Source organism: Leopardus geoffroyi, chromosome B3 (assembly GCF_018350155.1).
Source record: "Leopardus geoffroyi isolate Oge1 chromosome B3, O.geoffroyi_Oge1_pat1.0, whole genome shotgun sequence".
Taxonomy (NCBI): domain Eukaryota; kingdom Metazoa; phylum Chordata; class Mammalia; order Carnivora; family Felidae; genus Leopardus; species Leopardus geoffroyi.
Window position 1 is genome coordinate 50,075,766 of NC_059337.1, and position 26,953 is coordinate 50,102,718.

The following is a 26,953-nucleotide window of genomic DNA, read 5'->3' on the forward strand; positions in this document are numbered from 1 at the left end:
AACTGAGCTACCTAGGTACTTGATTTTTTTTTTTCTTTTGATACACGATAAATGTTTCCATTTATTCAGCATCTCAACGTGCGCAGCACCTACATCACAATATTGGTCGGCACCTGTATAAAACTACAGATTCTGTGAACAGAGGTAAATATAGAAATCTTAAATCTCATCACAGCAATAGAAACACTTCGCAATTTTTCAAAGGTCCAATTACATCACTATATGCTTCACACGTGACTCACTGAATATAGGCAAGTGGTCAAGGATGACCACACTCTGCACTTCGGACATCTCAATTTGTGACACTTTGGGCTCTGAGATGAGATTTCATGCCATAATTTAAAGCATTTAAGACTTACAATGTGAGTACTTTAAATACAGAATAGCCACACATTCCAGCCCCTGCCCCCTCCAATCAACACAGAGATCTATTACCTTCAGTTTGGATAATTGTCCAAGATCTTTAGCTGCAATGAAAATCATCTGAGGTCCCTAGAGACACACACAGAAAAGGAGAGAGAATATTCGGTCAGTCTTAAATCTTCAGTACCCAGTAGAAAGGTGGTCAATAGACAATTTGCTTTATTTCCCTTATTACATTTGTGACATTTATACCATACATACTTAATTGGTCTATTTTACAGATTGGGCCAAAGAGATCTCGTACTGCTGGCAATATAATTGTCCTCATAGGCATCCCACTCCTGAAGGCTGAGTTACTGCATGGGTTACTACTAATGTAGCCATTTTTATGTAACATATGGATTAAATCAATGATCTTTAACATTTGTTTGTTTATATTAGAGGTAGCTCTCTCACTCTATGTGGCACCAAATTAGATCTATGCAAACTTTCAAGATACAGAGCTGAGGAAGACGAAGCTGCCTCTCCTCCAATGCTGTGCAGCCTATCAGAGACCTGCCCTCCTAGCTCCTCCCTCAGCCAGAGGATCTTCCTAGGACAAGAGTTTGAAAAGTGGGAAGAGTTTGAAAAACACAGGAATAAACCATCCACAGCACTACCAGATTGAAAAACTAGAGACTTGGCTGTTGGCATAAGTGACAGGAAAGAACTAAATTTGGTACTAAGTTCATTAGTGCCCTAGAATATTGCCTCAGGAGAGAACAATCAACTATTCTGAAGTACTGTTCTTCATTTTTTAGTGGATCCTGTGAATTTATTTGGAAATTAAGGACTACAAAGTTTATGAGAACAGCAACTGTGTCTAATATTTTTTTATCCCCACCACAGGGCAAAGAACATACCAGAAGCTCAAAGAACACATAGTGAATGAATGAATGAATGATCGATATTGCTTCATACTTTGAGATCTCAATGCTAGAGAAAATTGATGTGATAGTAAGCTTTGCTAGGGAAGACTTTTAGAAAAATGAAATGTCATATATAGAGTTTCTGCTATAACATGATGTATGTAGTTTTGAAAAACCTCATTCTACAAAACTGAGCACTAGAAATAGTAGGGCTCATGGGGAAAACAGCAAATGGGCAGCACAGTGAAACTCATGCAATTTTATTACCAACTATCAAAAACATTAAGTGCTACTTTCAGAGGTAGCTTGTATAGTTCACAGGGAGCTCAGAGAGGCTGGTGGCTGCTATAAAGGGCATTAAAAATGCAAAATAATAAATAACCCAAACAAAAATCAACAAAACAATAGAATACAAGTGTGGGATGGGGAAGTACCCATGCAAGTGGAGCTCTTAGCACAGGGGGAGGGTAGGCTGCCATTTGTGAGAGCCATGCAAGCTTCATCTTTTTGGATACAAGAACTATGTACAAGTGTATCCGCCACCCCTATGCAGTAGCTCAGTTGAATGCTCTTTCCTTCTGCTGAATTTATAGGTCTTCTATTACATTCCAGAATCTCCCACCTAGGAAAATTTATATATAAACCAGCTTAACTTCCAGATTATACTGACATCATTCCCCTATTTACCAATCACACCATAGCTAACTGGTGTTATAGAAATGTATTATGTGTTTTAGCAGAATAAAGTGTGTGTTTATAGCCTATGTATATGGAGAGCCAAATTACATACCTAAAGTATTTTATCACTTGCTGGCAGAAAATCAATAAAAACATGAATCTTTGCTTCTTGGAACATTTTATAAGAAAACATTTTCTATATGATTTCATTGGATAAATATGGACTGGGTGTGCATTGTTAATGGTGAAAACAGGTTAGTTTAGTTTGTAATTACTCCTTATTTGCATCAACTTGCCTTCCCCAGTCACAGAAAAAAATTGTTTGCTCCATAACAGGTACATGTTATGGTTATTTCTTCTTTTGCTTGACTCAGGGTATGTGAACTGAGATATCTGGTACTGTGTATCCACTTGACCGTTGTCTAACTTTGCTGCCAAATGATCTTTCTTATTCCTTTTTATTTCACTGTGTATGATACAATCACATTCTTCTAATCCACTAGAAGGTGTCTCCTCTGTTAATCTCCATGTTGGAATAGATGAAAGTAAAATGGAAAATAGAAAAAAATTCTCTATAGCAGGGTTAGATATATCTTATTAAACTATAAAGTTTTAGGGAAAAAACAAACTGGGGATATTCTATCCTTAATTTATTTTCCTGGGTTCTCACAGTGAAATTAAATTTAAAAATTATGTGTATAGCAGATAATTCTATGAGTTGAACTTTCATACTTTCTTTTCCTTCAAAAAATGAGGTTCTGAATGTCAAGTATGAAGTCTGACTGCTATTGACATTATTTAAAACTGATTTGTATGTTAAAATACATTTGAATGATCATTGTCTAGATAGTCTTTACCAAAGATGTTTTCCCAAAATAGATTTAATTATCATTTCAGCTGGATAAAAACCATTCACTTAAACAAAGTACAATTAGATGGGTTACTAAAAGTATAATCAAGAGAGAGGGGGGATGATGGAACAGGAGGATCCTGCGCTCACTTCATCCCATAGTCTCACCAAGGAAACAGGTATAGCTATACAATTAACTCTGTAAACAACTGAAGGCTGGCAGAACAGACCTTCCACAGCTAGTTGTAAAGAGAAGTCCATATCAAAAAGGGTAGGAGAAGCTGAGATGCAAACAGTAGGGACATCATAAGCACAGAGAAGTGAGGGGATCAGACCCTACAGTGGGTACCCCTGGCCCTGGGGACCCACTCTGGGAGAGCTGGATGACTATAGAAAACCAAGTCCCTGCCCCTATAAAGGCAGAAAACTAAATAACTTGGCCAGAACCACAGAAGCAATAGTTTGAAAAATGCCTGGGTTATATGTGAAATTGATCAGCTAATTTTAAGATGTATGCCAGAGGGTCTGCAATCTGCAGGAGTTTTCTCTGGGAACAAAGTACTGGCAGGTCCAATGTTTCTTGTCCTCCTCAGCCTAAATACCTGGACACTTGTGGGCTATTGTGGGCAAAGTAGTCTCCATCTACTTTGCCATCAATACATGCCCTGATCAAGTGCCCCTCTAGACTGACTCTTGCCATCAAAATGACAGATAACTCCACATCCCAGCATGTCCACAGTTTCTGTCACTGGGCCTCTAAGTGACTGCACAGGAAGCAAGCACTGCCCTTCGGTGTACAAACAACTGTCAGTGTCCAACTGTAGATAGCTAGAATGAGTACTGGCCCCACCCACCAATGAGCCCACAGGAGTCACAGCTTAGCCACAACAGATGGTTACACACAGGGAACAACCTTGGAGCACCTGGTTCTGGTGACCAGAAGAGACTAAGCTGCAAGGACACAACAGGCAGGAGCTCTTCTACACAAGGTCATTACTATGAAGACCATGAAATGCAGATGACCTCATAATACATAAAAACAAACACAGAATCACACAAAATGAGGCAACAGAAAAATATGACAAGACAAAATCACAGGAAAAGAGCTAAATGAATGGAGATAAGCAATATGCCTAATAAAGTGTTCAAAGTAATGGTCATAAAGATTGTTACCAGATTTGAGAAAAGAGTGAACTCAGTGAGGACTTCAACAAGGAGATAGAAAATATAAAAAATAACCAGTCAGAGCTGAAGAATACATTAACTGAAATGAAAAATAAACTAGAAGAATGGATTAGCAATATGAAAGACAGGGTCAAAGAAAGCAACCTAGCTGCACAGCAATAAGTAAAACCTGAGAATAGGTCAAGGACCTCTATAATATCACCAAGAGTAACATTTGAATTTTAGAAATCCAAGAAAGAGAAGAGAGAGAGAAGGAGGCTGAAAACTTTCCTAATCTGAAAACAGACATCCAGCTTGAGAAAGCACAGAGTGCTTTCACCTAAGAAGATGAAACCAAGAAGTTCACACCAAGACACATAATAATTAAATGGCAAAATGTAATGATATAGAGAGAATCTTAAAGGCACCAGGAGAAAACAGCTACATATAAGGGAAACACTGTAAGGCTGTCAGCTGATTTTTCAGCAGAAACTGCAAGCCACCATGCTGAAAGGAACACACCTACAATGAAAAATATTATGCCTGATAAGGTTATCAGTTAAAAGTGAAGGAGAGAAGTTCCCAGCAAATAAAAGTTAAAGGAGTTTATTACCACAAAACCAGCCTTATAATAAATATTGAAGGGAATTATTTAAGTGGAAAGAAAAGACATATAACTAGAAGAAAATTATGAAAGGAAAAAATTTCACAGGTAAAAGCAAACATATAGTAAAGGTAACAGACTAATTACCTATAAAACCAGTATGGAAGTTAAAACACAAAAATATAAAATCAATTATATGTACAGAAATTGGTCAAGGAATACACAAAATAAAAATACTTAAAATATGACAAACAAAAAATGTGAATGTGGGAGTAAAAATTTAGTGCTTTTAGAAAGTGTTCAAACTTATTGGAGAGTATTATGCTAAGTGAAATAAGTCAGGCAGAGAAAGGTACCATATGTTTTCACTCATATGTGGATCCTGAGAAACTAACAGAAGACCATAGGGGAAGGGGAGGGGGGGAAAAGTTAGGGAGGGAAGAAAGTAAACCATAAGAGACTCTTAAATACTGAGAACAAACTGAGCGTTGATGGGGGGGTAGGGGAGAGGGGAAAGTGGGTGATGGGCATTGAGGAGGGCACCTGTTGGGATGAGCACTGAGTGTTGTATGGAAACCAATTTGACAATAAATTTCATATAAAAAAAAGAAAGAAATAAGTTGTTCATAAATGTCCGGGTCCTTTGCTATATATATAGTATATATTAACCCAATGGTAACCACAAATCAAAAGCCCATAATGGATGTACAAAAAACACAAAGAAATTTAAGCCTAACACTAAAGAAAGCCACTGAACCACAAGAGAGCAAAAGAAAAAAGGAACCGAGAAGAAATACAAAAACCAGAAAGCAACAAAATGGCAGTTAGTACATACCTATCAATAATTACTTTAAACGTAAATGGACTAAATGCTCCAATCAAATGATACAGAATGACTCAAATAGATTAAAAAAGACCCATCTATATGCTGCCTGCAAGATATGCTTCATACCTAAAGACACGTAGAGACTGAAAGGGGAGGGATAAAAAAAAAACACTCTATGCAAATAGAAATAAAAAGAAAGCTAGAGTAGCAATACTTATGTAAGATGGAATGGGCTTTTAAACAAAGACTGCAGAAGATTGAAAGAAGGGCATTACATAATGACAGAGGGATCAACCCAACAAGAGGATGTAAAACTTGTAAATATCCATGCCTCCAGCATAGGAGCGTGTAAATACATAAAGCAAACATTAACATAAAGAAATAAATTAACAATAATACAATAATTTTAGGGGACTTTAACACCCCACTTACATCAATAGACAACTCATCCAGACAGAAAATCAAAAGGAAACAGTTTTGAAGGACCCATTAGACTAGATGGATTTAACAGAGATGTACAAAACATTCCATCTCAAAACAGCAGAATACCCACTTTTTTTTTCAAGTGCACATGGAATATTTTCCAGGACAAATAGATCACGTGTTAGGCCACAAAGCAAGTCTCAATAAATTTAAGATTGATATCATTATTAAGCATCTTTGCAAATCACATTAGTATGAAACTAGAAATTATTTACAATTCAAACAAATGAAAGAAAAAAAAAAACCCATGAAGGCTAAACAACATATTACTTAACAATGTATCAATGTATCAAAAAAAATCAAAGAAGAAATTAAAAAAATCCATGGAAACAAATGAAAAAGGAAATATATCACTCCAAAATCTTTGGGACTCAACAAAAGCAGTTCTAAATTTATAGCAATACAAACCTACAACAAGAAGCAAGGATAATGTCAAATAAATGATCGAACATCACACCTGAAGAAACTAGAAAAAGAACAAAGCCGACAGTAGGATTGAAGTAAGTATCAGAATAGAAATAAAAGAAATAGAGACTAACAAATAACCACCAAAACCAAAAGCTATTTCCTTAAAAGATAAAATTGATAAACCTTCAATATTTTAAAATGTTTATTTATTTTTGAGAGAGAGAGAGAGAGAGAGAGAGAGAGGTACAAGTGGGGGAGGGGCAGAGAGGGGAGACACAGAATCTGAAGCAGGCTTCTGGCTCTGACATGTCAGCACAGAGCCCAACATGGGGCTCAAACTCACGAACCACGAGATCGTGACCACAGCTGAAGTTAGACACTCAACCAACTGAACCACCCAGATGTCCCACAAAATTGGTAAACCTTTAGCCAGATTCAAAAAGAAAAAAAAAGAAAGTACTCAAAATCAGAAATGAAGATGGGGAAATAACAGACACTACAGAAATACGAAGGATTATAAGAATACTGAGAAAAACTAGAAACGGACAAATCCCTAGACACATCCAATCTTCCAAAATTGAACCAGGAAGAAATAGAAAAATTGAACAGATATGTACTAGTAATGAAATTGAAGTGGTAATAAAGAAACTCACATCAAGCAAAAGTCCAGGACCAGATGTCTTCACAGATAACTTCAACAGACATTTAAAGAAGAGTTAATACCTATTTTTCTCAAAGTACTCCAAAAAATAAGAGTAAAGAAAAATTCCAAATTCATTCTATGAGGCCAGCATTACACTGATTCCAAAACGAGATAAAGGCACTACAAAAAGGAACTACAGGCTAACATCCCTGATGAATATGCATATAAACACCCTCAACTAGGGGGGCCTGGGTGCCTCAGTCAGTTAAGCATCTGACTCTTGATTTCAGCTCAGCTCATTTGATCATCTCAATAGATGTAGAAAATGCATCTGAGAAAATATAATAAAGGCTGTACATGTAAAAGCCCATAGCTAACATCATCCTCAATGGGGAAGAAAATAAAAGCTTTTCCTCTCAGATTAGGAACAAGAAAAAAATGTCTACTCTCAATTTTATTCAGTACAGGAAGCCAGGAAGACCTGGCTTCATAATGAGACAAGAAAAAGAAAGAAAAGACATCCAAATTGCCGAGGAAGACATAAAACTATCACTCTTTGCAAATGACATGATACTATATATAGTAAAGCCTAAGGACATCACCAAAAAAATGAGAACTGATAAGTGAATTCGGTAAAGTTACAGGATATGAAATTAACACACAGAAATATTTTGCATTTCTATACGCTAATAATGAAGTGTCAAAAAGAGAAATTAAGAAAACAATTCAATTTAAAATTGTACCAAAGGAATAGAATACTTAGGAATAAATTTAACCAAAGAGGTGAAAGACTTCTATTCTGAAGATGACACAAACAAATGAAAAAACACAACACGCTCAAGGATTTGAAGATAGAATGTCCATACTACCCAAGGAAATCTATAGATTCAATGCAATCCCTGTCAAAATAATAATAGCATTTTCACAGAAATAGAACAGATAATCCTGAAATTTATATGGAAGACTGGAAAGGCCAAAGCAATCTTGAGAAAGAACAAAGTTTGAAGTATCACAGTCCCAGATTTTAAGAAACTACAAAGCCATAGTAATCAAAACAGGATTATATTGGCATTAAAATGGACACATAGATCAAAAGAACAGAATAGAGATCCCAGAAATAAACCCATGCTTATGTGGTTAATTAATCTACAACAAAGAGTCAATTATGTAAAATGGGGAAAAGACAGTGTCTTTAACAAAAGGTAGTGGGAAAATTGGACAGCTACATGCAAAAGAATGAAACGTGACCACTTTCTTAACAGCACACACAAAAATAAACTCAAAATGGATTAAAGACATAAATGTGAGACCTAAATCCATAAAATTCCTGAAAGAAAACATAGGCAGTAATCTCTTGGGAATTGTCCTTAGAAACATATTTATGGATCTGTCTCTTCAGGCAAGGGAAATAAAACAAAAGCAAACTACTGGGACTATAGTATGTTAAAAAGCTTTTGCACAGCAATGTAATCAACAAAATGCAAAGGCAACCTACTGAATGGGAGAAGCTATTTGCAAATGATATATCTGATAAGGGGTTAATATCTAAAACATATCAAGAACTTCCACAACTCAACACCAAAAAACTCCAAACAAAAACAGAAAAACCCCCACATAATCTGATTAAAAAATGGTCAGAAGACATAAATAGACCTTTTTTGAAAGAAGACGTATAGATGGCCAACAGACACATGAAAAGATGCTCAACATCACTAATCATCAGGGAAATTCAAATTAAACCATAATGAAATATCACCTCACACTAGTCACACTGGCTAGAATCAAAAAGACAAGATATAACAAGTGTTGGTGAGGATGTGGAGAAAAGGGAACCCTCATGCACTTCATTTTCCTTGGTGACAATGTAAATTGGTGGAACCACTGTAGAAAAAAGTATGGAAGTTCCTCAAAAAATTAAAAACAGATAAACTATATGATTCAGTAATTTTACTCCTGAGTATTTACCCAAGGAAAATGAAAGTATGAATTCAAAGGGATATATGCACTTCCTTATTTATTACAGCATTATTTATAATAGCTAAGGTAAGGAAGCAGCACAAGGGTCTATCAACTAATGAATGGAAAAAGAAGTGTGTGTGTGTATGAAAATGTGTTTCTTTGGTTTTTGGTCTGCACCATGAATTAATGTATGTATGTACATATGTGTATACATGTAGACATACGTATGTACACACACACAATTGAATATTACTCAACCATTAAAAAAATGAGATCTTGCCATTCATGACAACATGGATGGAACTTGTGGGTATTATGCCGAGTGAAATAAGTCAGAAAGAGAAAGACAAATACCATATGACTTCACTTATATGTGGAATCTAAAAAACAAATCAAATAAACAAATCAAAACACAGAAATAGACTCATAAATACAGAGAACAAAGTAGTGTTTGCCAGAGGGGAGGTGTATGGGAGAATGGGCAACGGGGATGAAGAGGTACAAAGTTCCACTTATGAAATAAATCATGGAAATGAGAAGTACAGCAGAGGGAATATAATCAATATTATTTTAATAACCTTGTACAGTAGCAGATGGTGACTACATTTATGGTGGTGAGTATTAAATAAAGTACATAACTGTCAAATCACTGTTGCACCCCTAAAGATAATTTAACATTGTATGTCAACTATATCTCAAAAATTTAAAAAAAAGTATACTCAAATTTTGGTTTTAAATACTTACTGTTTGATCTGTCAGAGGAGGGAGGACAATTTGTCTTTCTATTTTGTTAAGAACTAGCTTCCATAACTCCTTTAAAACTCGCTTTAGGACGGTTTTCTCACAGATTTTTGCTGAGAGACTTAATCTGAAATAAAACACAGTCACTTATAAGCCTCATATCAAGGTATCAACTTTTTTATTGATCAGAAATTCACATTTTTCAATACTGAGATTTAAATATATAAATAGGCCTTAATGCTAAATTTTGTTTACTGAAAAAAATACATTTCAGCATATTACATATTAGATGATTCACTACTGGTAGAAAATATACTGAGCTTATCACTTCCCTTAAATTGTTTCCTATATTGACATCAAGGCTCCCAAAGTAGATGATTTTTACCCACATTCCTAATTCATATTTACTACATACCCCATGTTCATGATGCAGGCCAAACATTAAAGAAACACATTTTTATCACTATCTGTAACTGCTCCAACATAACAACAAAGATGCATATAATTTTACTCAAGAGTCAAAAGTTTTCAGTTTTATTGAGATACAATTAACATATCACATTGTGTAAGTTTCAAGTGTGATCACATAATGATGTGATATGCATATATATTACGAAATGATTACCATAATAAGTTAACATCCATTACCTCAGGCAGTTAAAAATTCTTTTAAGATCTACTCTACCCTCAGTAATTTTTAAATATGCAGTGAAATATTGTTAACTATAGTTACAATGCTATACGTTAATCCCTAGGACTTACTTATCCTATAACTGAAAGTTTGTACCTTTTGACCACTTTACCCACTCTCCCAATCCCCCAGCTTCTGGCAGTTACCAATCTGTTCTGTTTTTCTAAGATCAGCTTTTTAAGATGCCAAATTTACCAATGTGAATAGGTTTATATTTATATTTCTTATAAATTCTTCTCATGGTGAGAATGATGATAACATCATCTGGTATTTATATAACACCTAAATTTAGAAAACTCTTCTGCAAATGCTTTTTGTTTATTACTACATTCACTTTATAAATCAAAAACAGGTTCAGAGGGGTTCCTGGGTGGCTAGTTGGTTAAGAGTCTGACTCTAGGTTTCGACTCAGGTCATGATCTCGTGGTTCATGAGACTGAGCCTTGAGTTGGGCTCTGCACTGACAGTGTTGAGCCTGCTTAGGATTCTTTGTCTCTGCCCCTCCCCCATTTGTGCATGCATACACACTCTTTCTCTCAAAATAAATAAATGAAACTTAAAAAAACAAACAAACAAACATCAGTTTCAGAGAAGTGAGGGAACTTGTTCAAGGAAGTGAAGCTATTAAGTGAGGGCTGAAAAGTCCTCTAAATCCAGTGTTATCCAATGTGCCATGATGCCCTGGACAAACACGCTACCATATGAAGGCCCAACATTCTGTCAATTCACAGTGCTGTATTGATATTTACTGAATGTGCTGCAATAGGACCCTCAACTCTGTAAGGCTACTTTAATAAGAGTTCATTACACCTGTTTCACAGAGGGCTAGAGGTGGGTCATGTATTTCAGGATAGCTTCATCAACTCCCTACAGTGCTCCTAAGTTCTCTGTATGCTTTTAGACTCAGAAATTATAATTTCAATTCTGGTTCTGAGATAGAGTTGACTATTTTAAATATATATAATTGATATCTAAATGCAGGTGACATATGAGAGGCTAAGGGAAAGATTTCCAAAATATCTATTTATGTAGAACTATTTCTCCGAACTCTACTGTATGCAGATACCTAATACAGGAAAACATACGAAAATAACCTCCTTTAGATGGTGGGGGTGGGTGTTGGGACCCCTGTGCATAGTTATGGAATCTGTAGCCCCACTATTTGGAAACCACTGTTGGAGAGTAGCATTCATGATATGGACATAGGGTAGAAACCAGCAGATGTGTCATAGCAGAACCAAAGTACCTAACCTCGGAGATATTCCTAGGGTAATTTGAGACAAAACCAATCTGCCATTTTTGTAGCAGATGTGTAATTTCCATTTTCAAAAGGTCTGGGTTTAAGCATTGACCTTGTCTTTATGGTCAGCTCATACACTTGGCATGCCAACTAATTCTGCTCAGACTGGAAATGAATGAATAGGTATAAAACCCTTGACATGTTTGTAGCTCTGCATGGGATTTCTGCCAGCTGGAAATAGAGTTTACAGTTCATTTTATAGAGTGGTGAGGTCTTGGTGAAGAAAATGAAACATACAGACATGTTTTATTTAAAGAGGCTACACAAAGAGAGCCTATACATTTAGAATATAACACGATTTCTAAGGGGATTTTTCTCAAAGCTACCTTAAAGACTTTAAGCCCTCCATTGTTCATTTTAAATGACCAAACAGGAGATCTAGCAACTGCTTCCTTAATTTAGAGTTAACCCACTCTATAATGCAAACTGAAAAACATATATTTTGGAAACTGAGCTATCTAAATTGGTTAACCACAGACCAATTAACCAAACAATTTTCAAATACCATGTATTCCAGCTGGCAAGAGAAATTTGCTGTCATACACTTGATCGGATTTTCATGAAGACAGTATCCAGCTGTTCTCCCTCCTCCAGAATTCCTATCCCTCATTTCCATACCTCTAAGTCCTACCCACCTAGAAAGATCTAACGCAAACGGAATTTCTAATGATAGTTTGAACAAGGAATTACTAACTTATACCTTATTGTGTTTATTTTTGTATTTTTCCTAACCGGTTGGCTCCCTAAGAACAGAATACCTGACTTTTAAAAATCTCTCCTAACAAATGGCTTTATGGTTACACATTTTTATTAGCCTTGAGAATTTGTGCAACTCTTCATGCCTCATACCTCTTTCCAAAAATTTTAAATCTTTTACAAATTTTTAAAGCTCATAGATGTTTTTTTGTATCTTTATATACTGTCCCTTTCTACTAAGAATTAGAAATATATATATATATGTATATATATATATATATATATATTATATAATGTTGTATAATTCTAATAAAATTAAGACAGTAAAATAATCTAAATATGCTGAAAAGGAGAGTCCACTGACTTTATGTTTTGGCCTCATTTTACAGATGGTGAAATGGATTCAATGTCGCTCAACTAGTAGTTAAAAGGATTAGATAACTTAGAACTTTCTCTATGTTCCACAACATTTGGATAAATGACTGGCTGGAAGTCTAAAACCATAAGGCATTCCACAGGAGTTTGAAGAGGATTGCTTTGTTCTGCTCTCCATTCACCATCACATTCACAACCAAATGGTAGTGTGTTTATGTGATATGATTCTGTATTGGTCATAGAAAGAGCCATCTAATAAGATAAAAATGTCAAGGGGTTATACAGGAAATTAAATGGTAAAAGTCTACATTAAGAAACTAAAGAAATGAAGATGATTTTTCTCCCTTTCTTCTACACCTACATGCCCACCTCCCTCTTGCTAAGTTATATCCTAGATATTTCCTCATACAAACAGAAAAGACAATTTGTCTACCAAAATTGAAATTAAAGTGATAATGAACATTAGTCTTGGTTATGCAGTAAGCTATAAACAAAGGGAAATGGAATTAAAATTTATGTCAAAGGAGCACCTAGGTGGCTCAGTCGGTTAAGCTTCCGAATCTTGATTTCCACTCACATCATGATCTCATGGATCATGAGATTGAGTCCTGCTTTAGGCTCTGCACTGATGGTATGGAGACTGCTTAGGATTCTCTCTCTCTCTCTCTCTCTCTCTCTCTCTCTGCCCTTTCCCCATTTGTGCTCTCTCATGTTCTCTCTCTCCAAAAAGAAATAAATATTTTGAAAAATGAATAAAATGTCATAAATATATAGAAGAGGTCCTCTTTACTAATTCTTTCTTTGTTATCCTGATCTTTAAAGAAAGCTATTATGTCCTTATTTATCTTGGTCCCTTTGGTATCAATTGATTTGCTACAACAATATTAAATGAGGTAACATATGAAACCACCAGGTATAACACTGTTCCCTTCGTAGGCATTCAAAATTATTTTTTACTTTTCTACCTTCAGTTTGGTGTTAAGTTCCACTATTTAAGAAATCATGTCTCTGGTTACTTTAGATCAATGGTGACCCATTGTGGACTTATTTTAAAATATAGATGCCTTGACCCTACTCCAAACTTATGAAATTAGAACTTCTAAGAGTAGGAACTGAGCAGAAGCATTAAAAAAATCAAGCCTTTTTGGTTAAGAACAGTCTTAGTTGGTCACAAAGGCCTCCATTTCCACCCACTCGCACTACTACTAGGCCATAATCTCCATGGAGTCATGGACTTTGACTCTCTTTTTTGTCACTATCTAGTGCCTAAAATAAAAAGTTTGATACAGATAGGTGCTCAATAAATTACTGAAGGTTGAGTCAGGCAGTCTACTTGCCTCTGAACTGAAATAATTCTGCTCATACTTGTGCTATTCTCTTCTTCAGTTTTCTGACATGAAATCAGACATTCTGGACTTAATCCAGTCTTTTTTGGTGTCCAAGAGGATGCAAAACAGTATCTTATCTGAGAAGCATCAAATCCTAATGTTTTCTCCCCTCAGAACAGCAAATTCCTTAGTTATCATTATTTATTTCCTTTCCTGCACAAAGTCATGCCTTCTTTTTTCGTATCTAGTAATGAACTAAAAGTCTTTTCCTTTTTGATGAATTAGCGTATTTCTCCAGAAGACTTTTTAAAACTATCTTATGTAGAGGAAAACAATTTTTTTCTCTTAAAAACTGTATCAGTCAATTTTAGGGCGGTGGTTAAAGAGAAAACTAGGTAGGAAACTTACGTTTTGTCCAAGAAGTCCATGAGGGCTCTTAACACAATCTCTGCATCCATTGCTGCACTGTTCTTATTAGATGCAGTATTTCCATTTGTTCTCATTTGGTTTAGTTCAAAACTCATCTGTTTTATACAGTCTTCAATGATAAGCTGGAAACTGAAAATAAGGAATATAAATTCCGAAATAAAAACAAGCATTTATGATTCCTTTGTCTTTGTCTGTTTAATTCAACTCCAAGGAGTTTGATCTGTTTCAAGTGGTGTGAATTCCCATGCTCATCAGTCTTCAAACTTCTTGTTCAGCTGCAAAAAATTTTGTTGCAATCAAAGCTTACTTGGGACCCATATAAGCAGATAAAAAGTAATGCTCTTCAGGTTGTATTAATTTGAGTGGGGGTTTATTTGGTCCCATCTCTCACAGAAATGGCTGAGCATTCCTCTAAGCATTGGAAAAATGTTTTTGAAAGACTCTCGGTATGGGATTCACCTTCTTCACTAGACATCTGGGACTCCACATCCTCTTGGCTTTCCTCTAATCTCACTGGCTATGCTCTCTTCTCAGTTACCTGCCCTCTAAGCATTGGAGTAGGGTTACCAGACTTAGCAAATAAAAAGACAGGCTATGTGGCAACCAGGTGGCTCAGTCGACTATAGCTCAGGTCATGATCTCTCCCTCTTTGAGTTCGAGCTCTGGGTCAGGCTCTGTGCTGAGAGCTTAGAGCCTGGAGCCTGCTTCCAATTCTGTGTCTCCCTCTCTCTCTCTGCCCCTTCCCTGCTTGCTGTCTCTCTCTCTGTCAAAAATAATAAATGATAAAGAAACTTAAAAAAAACCAGGATACCCAGGTAATTTGAATTTCAGATAGTGAATATTTTTTTAGGATAAGTACACCCCCTGCAATATTTCGGGCATATGTATACTAAATATATCCATTCTTTACCTAAAATACAAATTTAATTGTGTATATCCTATATTTTATCTGGCAACCCTACATTGTAATCCACTAGGCTTGATCATTGGACCACTCCATTTCTTTGTCAAATATAGCTTTTTTTGGCAATTGTATCTAGTTCCATGGCTTTCACAATGTCAATATACTGGTGATTCCCAAATACACATCTGCAGACCTGACTTCCTCTTTTTAAAAAATTTTTAATGTTTATTTATTTTTGAGAGATAGAGACAGAGTGTGAGCCGGGGAGCGGCAGAGAGAGAGGGAGACACAGAATCGGAAGCAGGCTCCAGGCTCTGAGCTGTCAGCACAGAGCCCTATGCAGAGCTTGAACTCATGAACCACAAGATCATGACCTGAACTGAAGTCAGAGGCTTAACCAACTGAGACACCCAGGCACCCCTGCAGACCTGACTTCTAATGTGAGCTCCAGACCACTTTGTTAAACTGCCTATGAAACCTTTCCACTTAGAAGTCCAATGTGTTTCTCTCATACCAATATCCAATCCATCAGGAAGTCATCATAAAGTATCCTACCTCTTAGTGTTCTTAGAATTCTCTGAGGACACTCTTATCTCATAGACACTGTTATGTTCCCTCTCCCATGAAATTTCTCATGGGTCTTTTGGTCCCTCACTCTTAATCATACACCAGATGCCATGTCCATTGAAAATTCTTCTTGAACACTCAATCTGAAATGACATTTCTATCATTCTCCATTTCCTCACAGTTTTTTTTCTTAATTGCTTTATTATTCTCTATATGTTGTTATTATTTGACACATTGCATACTTTTAATTTGTTTATTGCCTGTTGCCCCAACTAGAATGTAAGCTCTATGAAGGCAAGCGCTTTTTTTTTTTTTTTTTTTTTGGTGCTACTTATCCACACCACAGAACCAGATTTCACACTTTGCACAAAGAAGTTGCTCAAGATCAAGTGGCTGAATGTATCAATGGACCCTCTCCGTCCACCCACTTCTATTACCTCACCACTCCAAGGACTTTTTAAAATTTTTGTTAATGTTTATTTATTTTTGAGAAATAGAGTGAGCAGGGGAGGGGCAGAGAGAGAGAGAGAGAGAGAGAGAGAGAGAGAGAGAATACGAAGCAGGTGCCAGCCTCCACTTGTCAGCACAGAGCCTGATGCAGGGCTCAAACCCACAAACTGTGTGATTCTGACCTGAGCTGAAGTCAGATGCTCAACCAACTGAGCCACCCAGATGCCTCACCACTCCAAGGATTTAAATAAGTATGTGAAAAGTAATCTTTAGCATTATTTCTTCATTCTTTCTATCTTTTACTGAAATAATTGGCACAAAGTAGGACATTTAAATAATGGAGACTCATCATCACTATCATTCTTCTATAGTGTCTATTACTTTCACACTTCTAACAACAGGAGTAATTATTAGAGATGTACAGGCAGGCAAGAAAAAAAAATTTAGGAGAATGGGGATAAATGACAACCTGTAAAATGGTCCCATCACTAGAATGGTGATGATTAGAAGGAAAAAGTCTATTTAAAAAAGTATCACAGTTGGGGTGCCTAAGTGGGTCAGGCCCGACTGAGCATCTGACTTTTGATTTCTGCTCAGGTCATGATCTCATGATTCATGAGATCGAGCCCTCTGTCAGGCTGTATGTTGACAGTGTAGACGCTGCCTGGGAATCTCTCTCCCTCTATCATTCCCCTCCCCCAGCTTATACACTCTCTTTCTCTCAAAATAAATGAACACTAAAAAAAAAAGAAAGTACTGTAATCAAGTCAGTCCATTCCCTCTTCTTCCCCCACACACAAAGGTTATAGAGTTCATATTATTTGAGTCGTTTCCAAATGTACTAATTTCTAAAATTTTATATAGAAGTTTAGGAATTTTCACCATATAATGCTACCATTAAGTAGAAAATATAAGTATTTATCATCGCATGCATTCTACCAATATTTTAAAACACTTATGTGCCAATCTCAGTTCATAGGTGCTGAAGATATATCAATGAACAAAACACAGAATGTCTTGTTCTTGTGGCACATGCGAGAATTTATTTTAGAATTTACATCATGAAAATATTTTACTTAGCCTGTTATCCAATATTTTATTTTTCTAATTTTTGGTTTTGCTACCAAATATTGGAAATCTTTGAAATATTTTAAGCTGTCACAACTTGGATGTTTTCCTTCCTCCTGGACCTTTAAAAAAATGTTTATTTATTTATTTTGAGAGAGAGAGGGACAGTGGGCAGGAGGAGAGACAGGGAGAGAGGAGAGAGAGAATACCAAGCAGGTTCCATTCTGTCAGCACAGAGCCCAACACAGGGCTCGATCTCGCAAATCGTGAGATCATGACCTAAGCCAAAATCAAGAGTCAGCCACTTAATGGACAGAGCTAACCAGGTGCCCACCTCCTGGACTTTCTATAGCAGATTTATAAGTAAACTGTTCTGTAATTTTGAGCATAGAGTCAAGACCTGAATCTACTTTTACCATCATCCATCTTTGGCTCCCGACATCTCCTGGACTTGCTTTACTGTTGACAATACCATTCCTGCCTCTCTGGACTTGGTATCTGTATTTGGTTTCTGGATCCTTGAACCTCAGCTTGCCCCTATGCATGTAGCTCATTTCTTAGCTCCCTGCATATTTATCTAAAAGAGGATGTCTCACTGAATTAAACTCAGGTCCAGAAGAATCCAGATATGTGTATTTTGGCTTTTACCTGGCCAGACCTGCCTTTAGACTTTTGTTAGGTAGTTGTTGTGGAGGAAGGTGGGGGTAGGCATGGTGCAGACTGTGAGAAAGTAAGTGGTGATAGTGGTGGTGTGTGTATTTAGTGAGGGTACAGTGGCAAATATTTGGGACAATAGAAAAGCAAGGTAGATAATGTTGGAAAATGTGAATTAGTTGATTTACCACTGGGTCATCAGTGATCCTGCTGACTGTAGTAATAATCACCCTTGAAATAGCCGCTTCCTTTTGCACTGTTTCTCAAATCAGTGTATTGGAGTGGAGGATAGATTGAGCAGAAGAAGTTATGATAGTTATTTATAAAAATGTTTAAATGAGTTCTCCTACAATAGACCCATATGGTGAACTCCCACCAGAAGCCATCTCCGTGTGTGAGATCAGGCATATGGAAGAAGGGTTATCAGTGTATCAGAGACAGTGACATTTTATCTTAACATTAATCCAGGATAAACCAACACCTGCATTTCACCTAAAATTTTTTGTCTCTATTAATTTTTGGTAAGTTCACCTAAAATATTTTTTCTGTGTGAATTTTTTAGTTGGAGAAGTCTGTAGCAATCAGCTTGAATAAAAGTGGTACCAGTTAATAATGACAGATTTTATAAGTACCCGTGAAGTCAAATACTAACAGGAGAATTCCTAGGAAATGTTCATGAATTCCTTTCTTAATCCAGCTAGCCACTGGTACCAAAGGCATCATTAAAAGAAATGTAGTAAGCCAAAAGCCAAACTCCAAAATATAAGCAGAAACCTAAGTGGCACAAGTTTTGAAAACTGTAAGAACATCTGTAAGAACATCTTTAAGATATCACTGAAACTATATCGCTTAGTTTCCTCCCAACAAACAAAACAGAACATGACAAAATAAAAATAATTGATTCCTGTGAGCATGTCAAAGTCCCAGGAACCTGGGCTTCAGATGTGTGGTTTGGCTCTGCCCTGGCTTTACTGTGAAATCATCCTACCAGCTCCATATACAAAAATTATGTGATTGTGGGTTTTATTTTTTTTAATTTTTTTTAATGTTTTTATTTTTATTTTTGAGACAGAGAGAGACAGAGCCGGGGAAGGGCAGTGAGAGGGGGAGACACAGAATCCGAAGGGGGCTCCAGGCTCTGAGCTGTCAGCACAGAGCCCGATGCGGGGCTTGAACTCATGGAGTGTGAGATCATGACCTGAGCTGAAGTCAGACACTTAACCGACTGAGCCATCCCGGCGCCCCTGATTGTGGGTTTTAAAAACACCAGACAAAACAGATTCAGGGCAATTAATTATACACTTAATATTAAGGCTAAACTGCTAATTTTGACTCTAAAGAAGGTTGATTCAGACTAAAATGATCCAGTCTGACTTTACAGTGTGGTCACGCTGATCATTATAGCCATCCCATCCACCTGGTGTGATAATCTGATCAGTTGTGTGGGAAATAAATTCATACCAACAGGTATATATTATACTTTTTATAAGAAAAGCATGGCATGTGGGTTGTTTATTCCAATAATCTTAGCCATAGTTGCACACAATACTAAATTCTTTACTATATTTAATAAAATAATGAAGAAATAGTGCTGGGTAACCAGGAGTTTCAATATCTAGGTGAAAATAGCTGGCTTCACATGAACAAAATACTTCCAGTGCTCTTCTAACAGCAAGCATCACTCCTTATTTCATAACTGAAGTTCGCTCAATTTTTTTCAAATCATAAATTCAGCCTTTGTAAACTGAATATTCCTCCCACGAAACAAAACAGAACAAAATAAAAAGTATTTATTCATAAGGATGATTTGGCTATATTCCAGAAAGTAATTTGAATATATGTTTTCTATTTATATTCTAATTTCTATTCTGTTTAGTCATCTTATTTCCCATTAGGTTCTGAACACCCCTTGCTATGCCAGACACCTCTTTGTTTTCCCTGACTTTGCTAAATAATCTCTATTTTTGTCTTCCTAGCTTAATGCAACAGTTTTTTTTGCTAACCACATATTAATAATTCACAACTGCACTGAAGAGAGGTAGGCCCAAATTGACTGACCAAAGGCCTCCATCAACTAAGTGTCACTCAAGTCAGAGCCAGTAAGCCCGAACGTCTCTGGGACAATGTCAGCATCTCCAACTCCAGGGACACAGAATCTTCAAATTGCTTATGAATATCTAGGTCAAGTAAGCACAATCATCCAGGTCAGCTAACAACACAAAACAGAAGGCAGAGCAATCACCTTGGGCTCAATACAGCAAGGCTGTCTCTTGTTCAGCACCTGAGCTGTGAAGGTGGGCTACATAAAGACCATGAATAATAAAGAGAAGGCCGGAGCACCTTGGTGGCTCAGTGGGTTAAGCATCCGACTTCAGCTCAGGTCATGATCTCACAGTTTGTCGTTTTATGCCCTGTGTCAGGCTCTGTGCTGACAGCCCAGAGCCTGGAGCCTGCCTCAGATTCTGTCTCCCTCTCTCTCTGCCCCTTCCCCACTTATGTTCTGTCTCTCTCTCTTCCTCACAAATAAACAAACATTAAACAAATTTAAAAAAATGAAGAGAAGGCCAATATGGGATTCTTCTTTACTTTTCATCATTGCTATATTTGAGGGAAAAAATGATGATTTTAGTGTCTTTTTCTTTTTAGTCTCTCTGATTTGAAAGTAGCATATCTAATCAATATTTATGAAGCATATATCTTTCCAAAACCCAATAATAATTGATGAGTGGGGTTCAAAGAGATAGATAACCTTCATTAGAGTAATTTTGATAGTGCCATCTGATAACAGAACACAGTAAGTGAACATTTATCAAACTAATATTTAAAGCAAATTCTGGGGGGTGCCTGGGTGGCTCAGTCTTAAACAACTGACTTTGGTTCAGGTCATGATCTCAGGGTTCATGAGTTTGAGCCCCTCATGAGGCTCTGTGCTGACAGCTCAGAGCCTGGAGCCTGCTTTGGATTCTGTGTCTCCCTCTGTCCCCGCCCCTCCCCAACTCATGCACTATCTCTTTCTCTCTCAAAAAATGAATAAACATTAAAAAATTTTTAAAGCAAATCTGTATGAAGTTAATGAACCTCTTTAAAGATGTGTTTGCTTTTCTATTTTAACATTTGATGATGATCTAATGGATTTTTCCTATAGGGCCAAAATGAAGTTTATCTAGGATGGATTTTTCTCTCTTTAGAGCCACACTATAGAGAAGGAAAATTTATTGTTTAAAAATAGAGGCGACTGAGTGGCTCAGTCCATTAAGCATCAGACTCTTGGTTTTGGCTCAGGCTGTGATCTCATGATTTCTTGGGTTTAATCCCCACGTTGGGCTCTGTGCTGACAGCATGGAGCCTGCTTGGGATTTTCTGTCTCCTTTTCTCTCTACCCCTGCCCCACTTGGGCTGTACCTCTCTCAAAAATAAATAAATAAACTTTAAAAAACATAGAAAAAATATAGATGTGCCAGTACTCTCCTATGGGTAATTACATCAAGATTCCTAAACCTTAAAACCTAGAGCCCTGGCTTTATTAGCTTATGGGGTTGGAATTCAGTTCTTTGGAAGTGCAGTCACAATGATATAAATGGCATGAATGCAACTCACTCTTCTTTTGTATGTGAAGCGTCTCTCCCTCCCTTCATTCTTTCAATAATTACTAAGCTCGACACACTAGAATTTCAGGTAGGAATGAGATATGCGGTTTCTGACCTTAAGAAGCACACTAGTAAAGTCCGGAAGATAGGCAAGTAAAACAGAATTTAGAGTACAGTGTTATAAGTACTACCCAACTGAAGGATCATGCAAAGTTCCAGCGAACATGTATCAAGACTTCACTGATAGATTGTGGGGTTGTTGAGAGGAGATAGTGCATGGTTTGATTATTGAAGTTAAATGAATTTAACCAGTCAGAGGAGAGAAATAGCATTGAAAGCATGATTACTATTAGCGGAAACCCAACACGTTTGGATAATAACTACTTAGCCACTTACCTTTCACCATAAGTGATGCTGAGCTCATCCAGAACCCCATTGAGTTTAACTTGAAGTTCTTTTAGAATAGCACTAGCTTCAGGATCTAGCTGCAGAAAGACCATAAATGATATTACTTGGGAGTTGTGAGAAAGTACACTTTTGTTTCTCTTACAGGCATTTTGCTTATTACAAGGTAAACTTCAAATGATACAACACACATATCCTCTTTCCTTTCCTTTTTTTAATCTTTGAAATTAAGTGCAAAATTTAGGAAATTCTAAATATGTGTGAAAAAAATTGATCGAAATGCATGGCATGCATACAGATGAGAGCTAGATAGCAAAGCCTTTGTTGGTTACAGCAATGGGATGCAAGGCATGAGAAAGTAACCTTCAGAACACGGTAACTTCATAACTTAGAAATCGATTGTGTTATGCATTAGTTGAATATACATGTTGCTTCAAAATATAGTTCAGTTTTTACTATCCTTGTAAATAAATAGGCCCATAAAAATAAAAAAAATAGTAAGAAAAATTAATTTGTGAGTGTTGTACTGTGACTTGACTGTATTTATATATTTTTTATAACTATAGAATAGTTAAAATTAAAAATTAAATTATAAACTAGAGAGTTAAAAATAGGAAAAATAAATTATCCAAGCACTGCAATGTTTCTCTAAGGTGATAGGCCTGACTTCTCTTCCTAGATGCCAATTAGAAATTCAGAGTTCAAGATCCAATGTTCCTCATTTTATTTTTATTATTCTTTAAGTTTTCAAATATTTATAGCTTGAAGTTAAGCTACTGAGCACATTTAGGGTCAAATAAAAAATAATTAAATCAAGATAACATATTTGAAGATGTTTTTACAATGCAAATGTTAAAAGTCAACTATTCTTTTTATTTGGTTTCAGTTCTTAAAATAATGTTAACCATTACAAGAAAAAACTATACTATAAATAAACGTAACTATAAACCTATCGACCTATTGACAGAATATTTTTGTAATTAAAGTTCAGGATCAACACAAGTTTCATTAGCACTTTAGAAACTTCTAATCTTTTTGTTAAGTTTTCACAAACTGTCAAAAAAGAATGACTTGTAACAGATGTATTATCTCAAGTTGATAGGAATTCATGTAAAGGGCAATCTAGAATGTTCTCTGTAATTAAGTCAACCTTCCTTTGATGCTTTAGAAATTAGTTTCTTGCCTTTAGTAGCTATAGTTATTATGCAAGCGGATCTACTATTGAAAACAAGGGATAGGATAAAGCCAACTTTTGGGGGTAGAACAAATTAAAGGAGGACTTATAGTAAATAGGAGGACCTAAGATGGACACCAAAAAATACAGGACCCAATATCAAATTTCAACTCCAGGAAGCCAGCCCAGGACCAAATAATATCCCTGATAGTATACACTGGTCATTTAGTACCATAATCATCCAAGAATATTTTCTAGTACTAAGATACTGTTAGGAAGAAGTATTATTTATATATCTCAGCACACTGTGTGGCTCTAGCTTATATTACCATGATTAAACACACTGGAATGGAAATAAAAAATTGCACTTGGCATGTGATTACTGATTTTATGAAACCAATCCTTGATGTCAATTTTGACTCAAATTCACGTGGTTTCAACATTGGTTAGTTTCTGCTGCCCCTCTATAGAGCCAATGTGATTCTTCTGGACTTTATCTTTTTTCCGTCTCCATCAACAGACAAGCTCACAGCTCTTACCCACAGATACATAGGCTACTGTTACAAACTTCTTTTGGAGTTAGAAAATTAGAATATCCTTGAGTCTCATAATTTCTGAGAGTTCCATTAAGCTATAGCTGGTCATAAGGCAGTGATTCAGAAAGATAATTAGACAGCACTTAAGTTAAAAAGACACTGATAGGCATTGAAACAAAAAGAGCCTAATAAACTGTAATTCACCAAACTTTAACCAAGAAAATATTTGTGGGTTGTCTGCCCCACTCCCAAGGCACCATTCAGGCTGAACATTTTTTATTGTATTTTCTTGCTATTGACCTAATACCAATTTTATTTCATTTGGATAAGATTTTTGGGCAACAGGAATGAGAGAGAAGCCCCTCCATGGGTTTCTTCATGCTTCTGACTCTTTGGTAAACCGCTTGGGTAGATAGGTGTTAGTTTCCTGCTCATATACCTGTCATCTCCAAGGAAATGGCTATGAGAATAGAATTTTAACCAGGAAATTGGATTGCTTCTTTTTTTCTTTTAAAGTTTATTTACTTATTTTGAGGGAGGGATGGAGTGGGGGCCGGTGGGGGGGGGGCGGGAGGGAGACAGAGAGAGAGAGAGAGAGAGGGCTGGCATGGGAGGGAGAGAGAGAATCCCAAGCAGGCTCTGCCCCATCAGCTCAGAGTCCCACACATGGCTCAAACTCAGGAACCTGTGAAATCATGACCTGAGCTGAAACCAATAGTCAGATGCTTAACTGACCGAGCCACCAGGGCACCCTGGGATTGCTTCTTATTTAAAATGTGTATTTTGTTTTCAAATTAGTTTAATATACACATTGAGGTTTTTTTTCACCTGTTAAGATAATGACTTTAAAGTCATATAAAAATGGTTAGATCAGTTGGATGAAATTATGCTATTTTCCCATAAATTATTTTAGTCTACCTTTGGTATTTTGTGAATGGAGATTTCTATCAAATAGTTGGCTTTGGCTTGAAACTGTGAACCTGTCAAATCTATAGCAATTTAAACATTGGATGACAGTTTTCATTTCCTCATAGAAGCTTAAGTTTCCAAGTGGGTGCAAACTAACGCCTCTGTCATGGAACCAGGCCAAAAAAAAAATTATAATTTCAGTTAAGTACATGTTGTTCATCTGATCAAAATCATACCATTATAACATTGAAACAGAAGCAGTAATTATGAGGCCGAATTGCAGGTCTTTTGCAATAATAATGATTATAAATATCATACTCATCTAGTTATAAAAAAATCCCTTTAGGCAGCAAATTAACCAGTTCTTGAGTTCTGCATTTCTTTATTCGTACATATAGAAGAAATTTTCCTTACTACTACAAACTTCCTTAAGTCTGTAAGAAACAATGACTTGGGCTTTTAGACTTCATTGCCTAAATTACCAACAGCACGTTTTACAAATTATTGGCTACTTTGGAAAGGTGAAAGACTACCTGATTTAAATCTTGTTCCCAAAGATTTAAAACTTAGACTGGTTCTAAATGTAATATCAAATATCAACTTGCATTTTTTATATTGTTATTTAGAGTTATTATTAAAAGGAAAAAAAACAAGCATTCAAAAGTCACAGTTAATAAATTTATTTTAAATTACAAACTCAGGGGTGCCTGAGTGGCTTAGTCAGTTGAGCATCTGACTTCGGCTCAGGTCATGATCTCACAGTTCATGAGTTCAAGCCCCAGGTCAGGCTCTGTGCTGATGGCTCAGAGACTGGAACCTGCTTCAGATTCTGTGTCTCCCTCTTTCTCTACCCCTCCCCAGCTGGCACCCTATCTCTGTCTCTCTCAAAAATAAATAAAAACATTTAAAAAATTTTTTAAAAATTACAAACTGAGGGGCGCCTGGGTGGCGCAGTCGGTTAAGCGTCCGACTTCAGCCAGGTCACGATCTCGCGGTCCGTGAGTTTGAGCCCCGCGTCAGGCTCTGGGCTGATGGCTCGGAGCCTGGAGCCTGTTTCCGATTCTGTGTCTCCCTCTCTCTCTGCCCCTCCCCCGTTCATGCTCTGTCTCTCTCTGTCCCAAAAATAAATAAACGTTGAAAAAAAAAAAAAAAAAAGAAAAAAAGAAAACTGAGAAGAGAGAACATTGGCTTTCTTCTAAAAAAAAAAAAAATTACAAACTGAATTAGCGTGTGTATGTAAACAACTTGGCTGGCAAAAAATAAAAAATAAATGCCTCCATGTAAAGAGGAATATACTCAATGAGAATTTAAATATACAGAGTAAAACTCTGAATTTATAGTAAAGCTTTTGAAACAGATTTTATCCACACTCCGTGATAGGTTTTAGAATTCCAAAATCAAGGCTGGAAGGGTATGATTTTCTAATGGTCAGAATGAACTATCGTCATACATAGGTACTCTCTTGAGATTTCACACCACTGACATATTTTACACCACTGAGCTGTGATAATAAAAAAGACTTGTCTGGAAGAGAGAGCCAGCATGCAAGCTATCTGCTACGTTCTTCTTCCCTAAGGCCCACTTCTGCTTTTCCTTTAAAAGACAATGCATCCATCACTTACTTTAGCAATTCTTGCCCTCCATGCTGCTGGCCCTGTGCTGTTAGTAGCTCTAACTCCTGCACTACCTATGCGGTTTACTACAATATCTGTACAAATCTTTCTTCTAATTGTTCTCTTATTAATCTATCTCTTCCACTGATTTCTGTCTTAGTTAACTGTCCACCCTGGGTGTCTGTCCCTGTATGCCTAGGCATTTACCAAATATTTGAGGAAGGAGGTGAGGGCAGAAAGAAGCACGGAAATTATCCCTCAAAGGAAATCTTGATACCCAGAGTGCTCCTTCTCCTTGGAGTGATAATTTGCATTGACTATTAATAGAATACTTTTGCATTTGAAATCTTTCATTCCTTAGCAACCATATATTCTGGAGTTACAAACTTAGTCCTGATTTCAAATTTTTGTCTCACTGTCAGCCCGTATCAGATTATGTCCTGATATTTGTTTAGTTCCAAAAATAAGGTTACCATACCCACTCTGCATGTTTTGGTTTGTTCGTGTTTTACCAGCACACATTATTTCCCCAAGGAATGTGAAGGGAATCTATGTTATTTCAGCCTCTTAAAACAGGAATGGTTAATCCAACCATCAAGCTGTTGCTGGAGATAGAACTAGTCAGTTGGAAAGTGGCTTT

At 36.5% G+C, this 26,953-nt stretch overlaps 1 protein-coding gene across 6 annotated transcripts in view; it reads right to left on the reverse strand.

Moving 5' to 3' along the window:
* Nucleotides 1–26,953, reverse strand: part of UNC13C (unc-13 homolog C) — a 611,894-nt gene that overhangs the window by 77,733 nt on the left and 507,208 nt on the right. For all 6 annotated transcript variants that reach the window (XM_045449689.1, XM_045449688.1, XM_045449693.1 and 3 more), the window contains 4 exons: nucleotides 22,073–22,161; nucleotides 14,426–14,575; nucleotides 9,631–9,754; nucleotides 436–492 (listed from right to left, as the gene is read on the reverse strand). In XM_045449689.1, coding sequence (XP_045305645.1) covers nucleotides 436–492; nucleotides 9,631–9,754; nucleotides 14,426–14,575; nucleotides 22,073–22,161 — 420 coding nt within the window. The remainder of the gene's footprint in view (nucleotides 1–435; nucleotides 493–9,630; nucleotides 9,755–14,425; nucleotides 14,576–22,072; nucleotides 22,162–26,953) is intronic.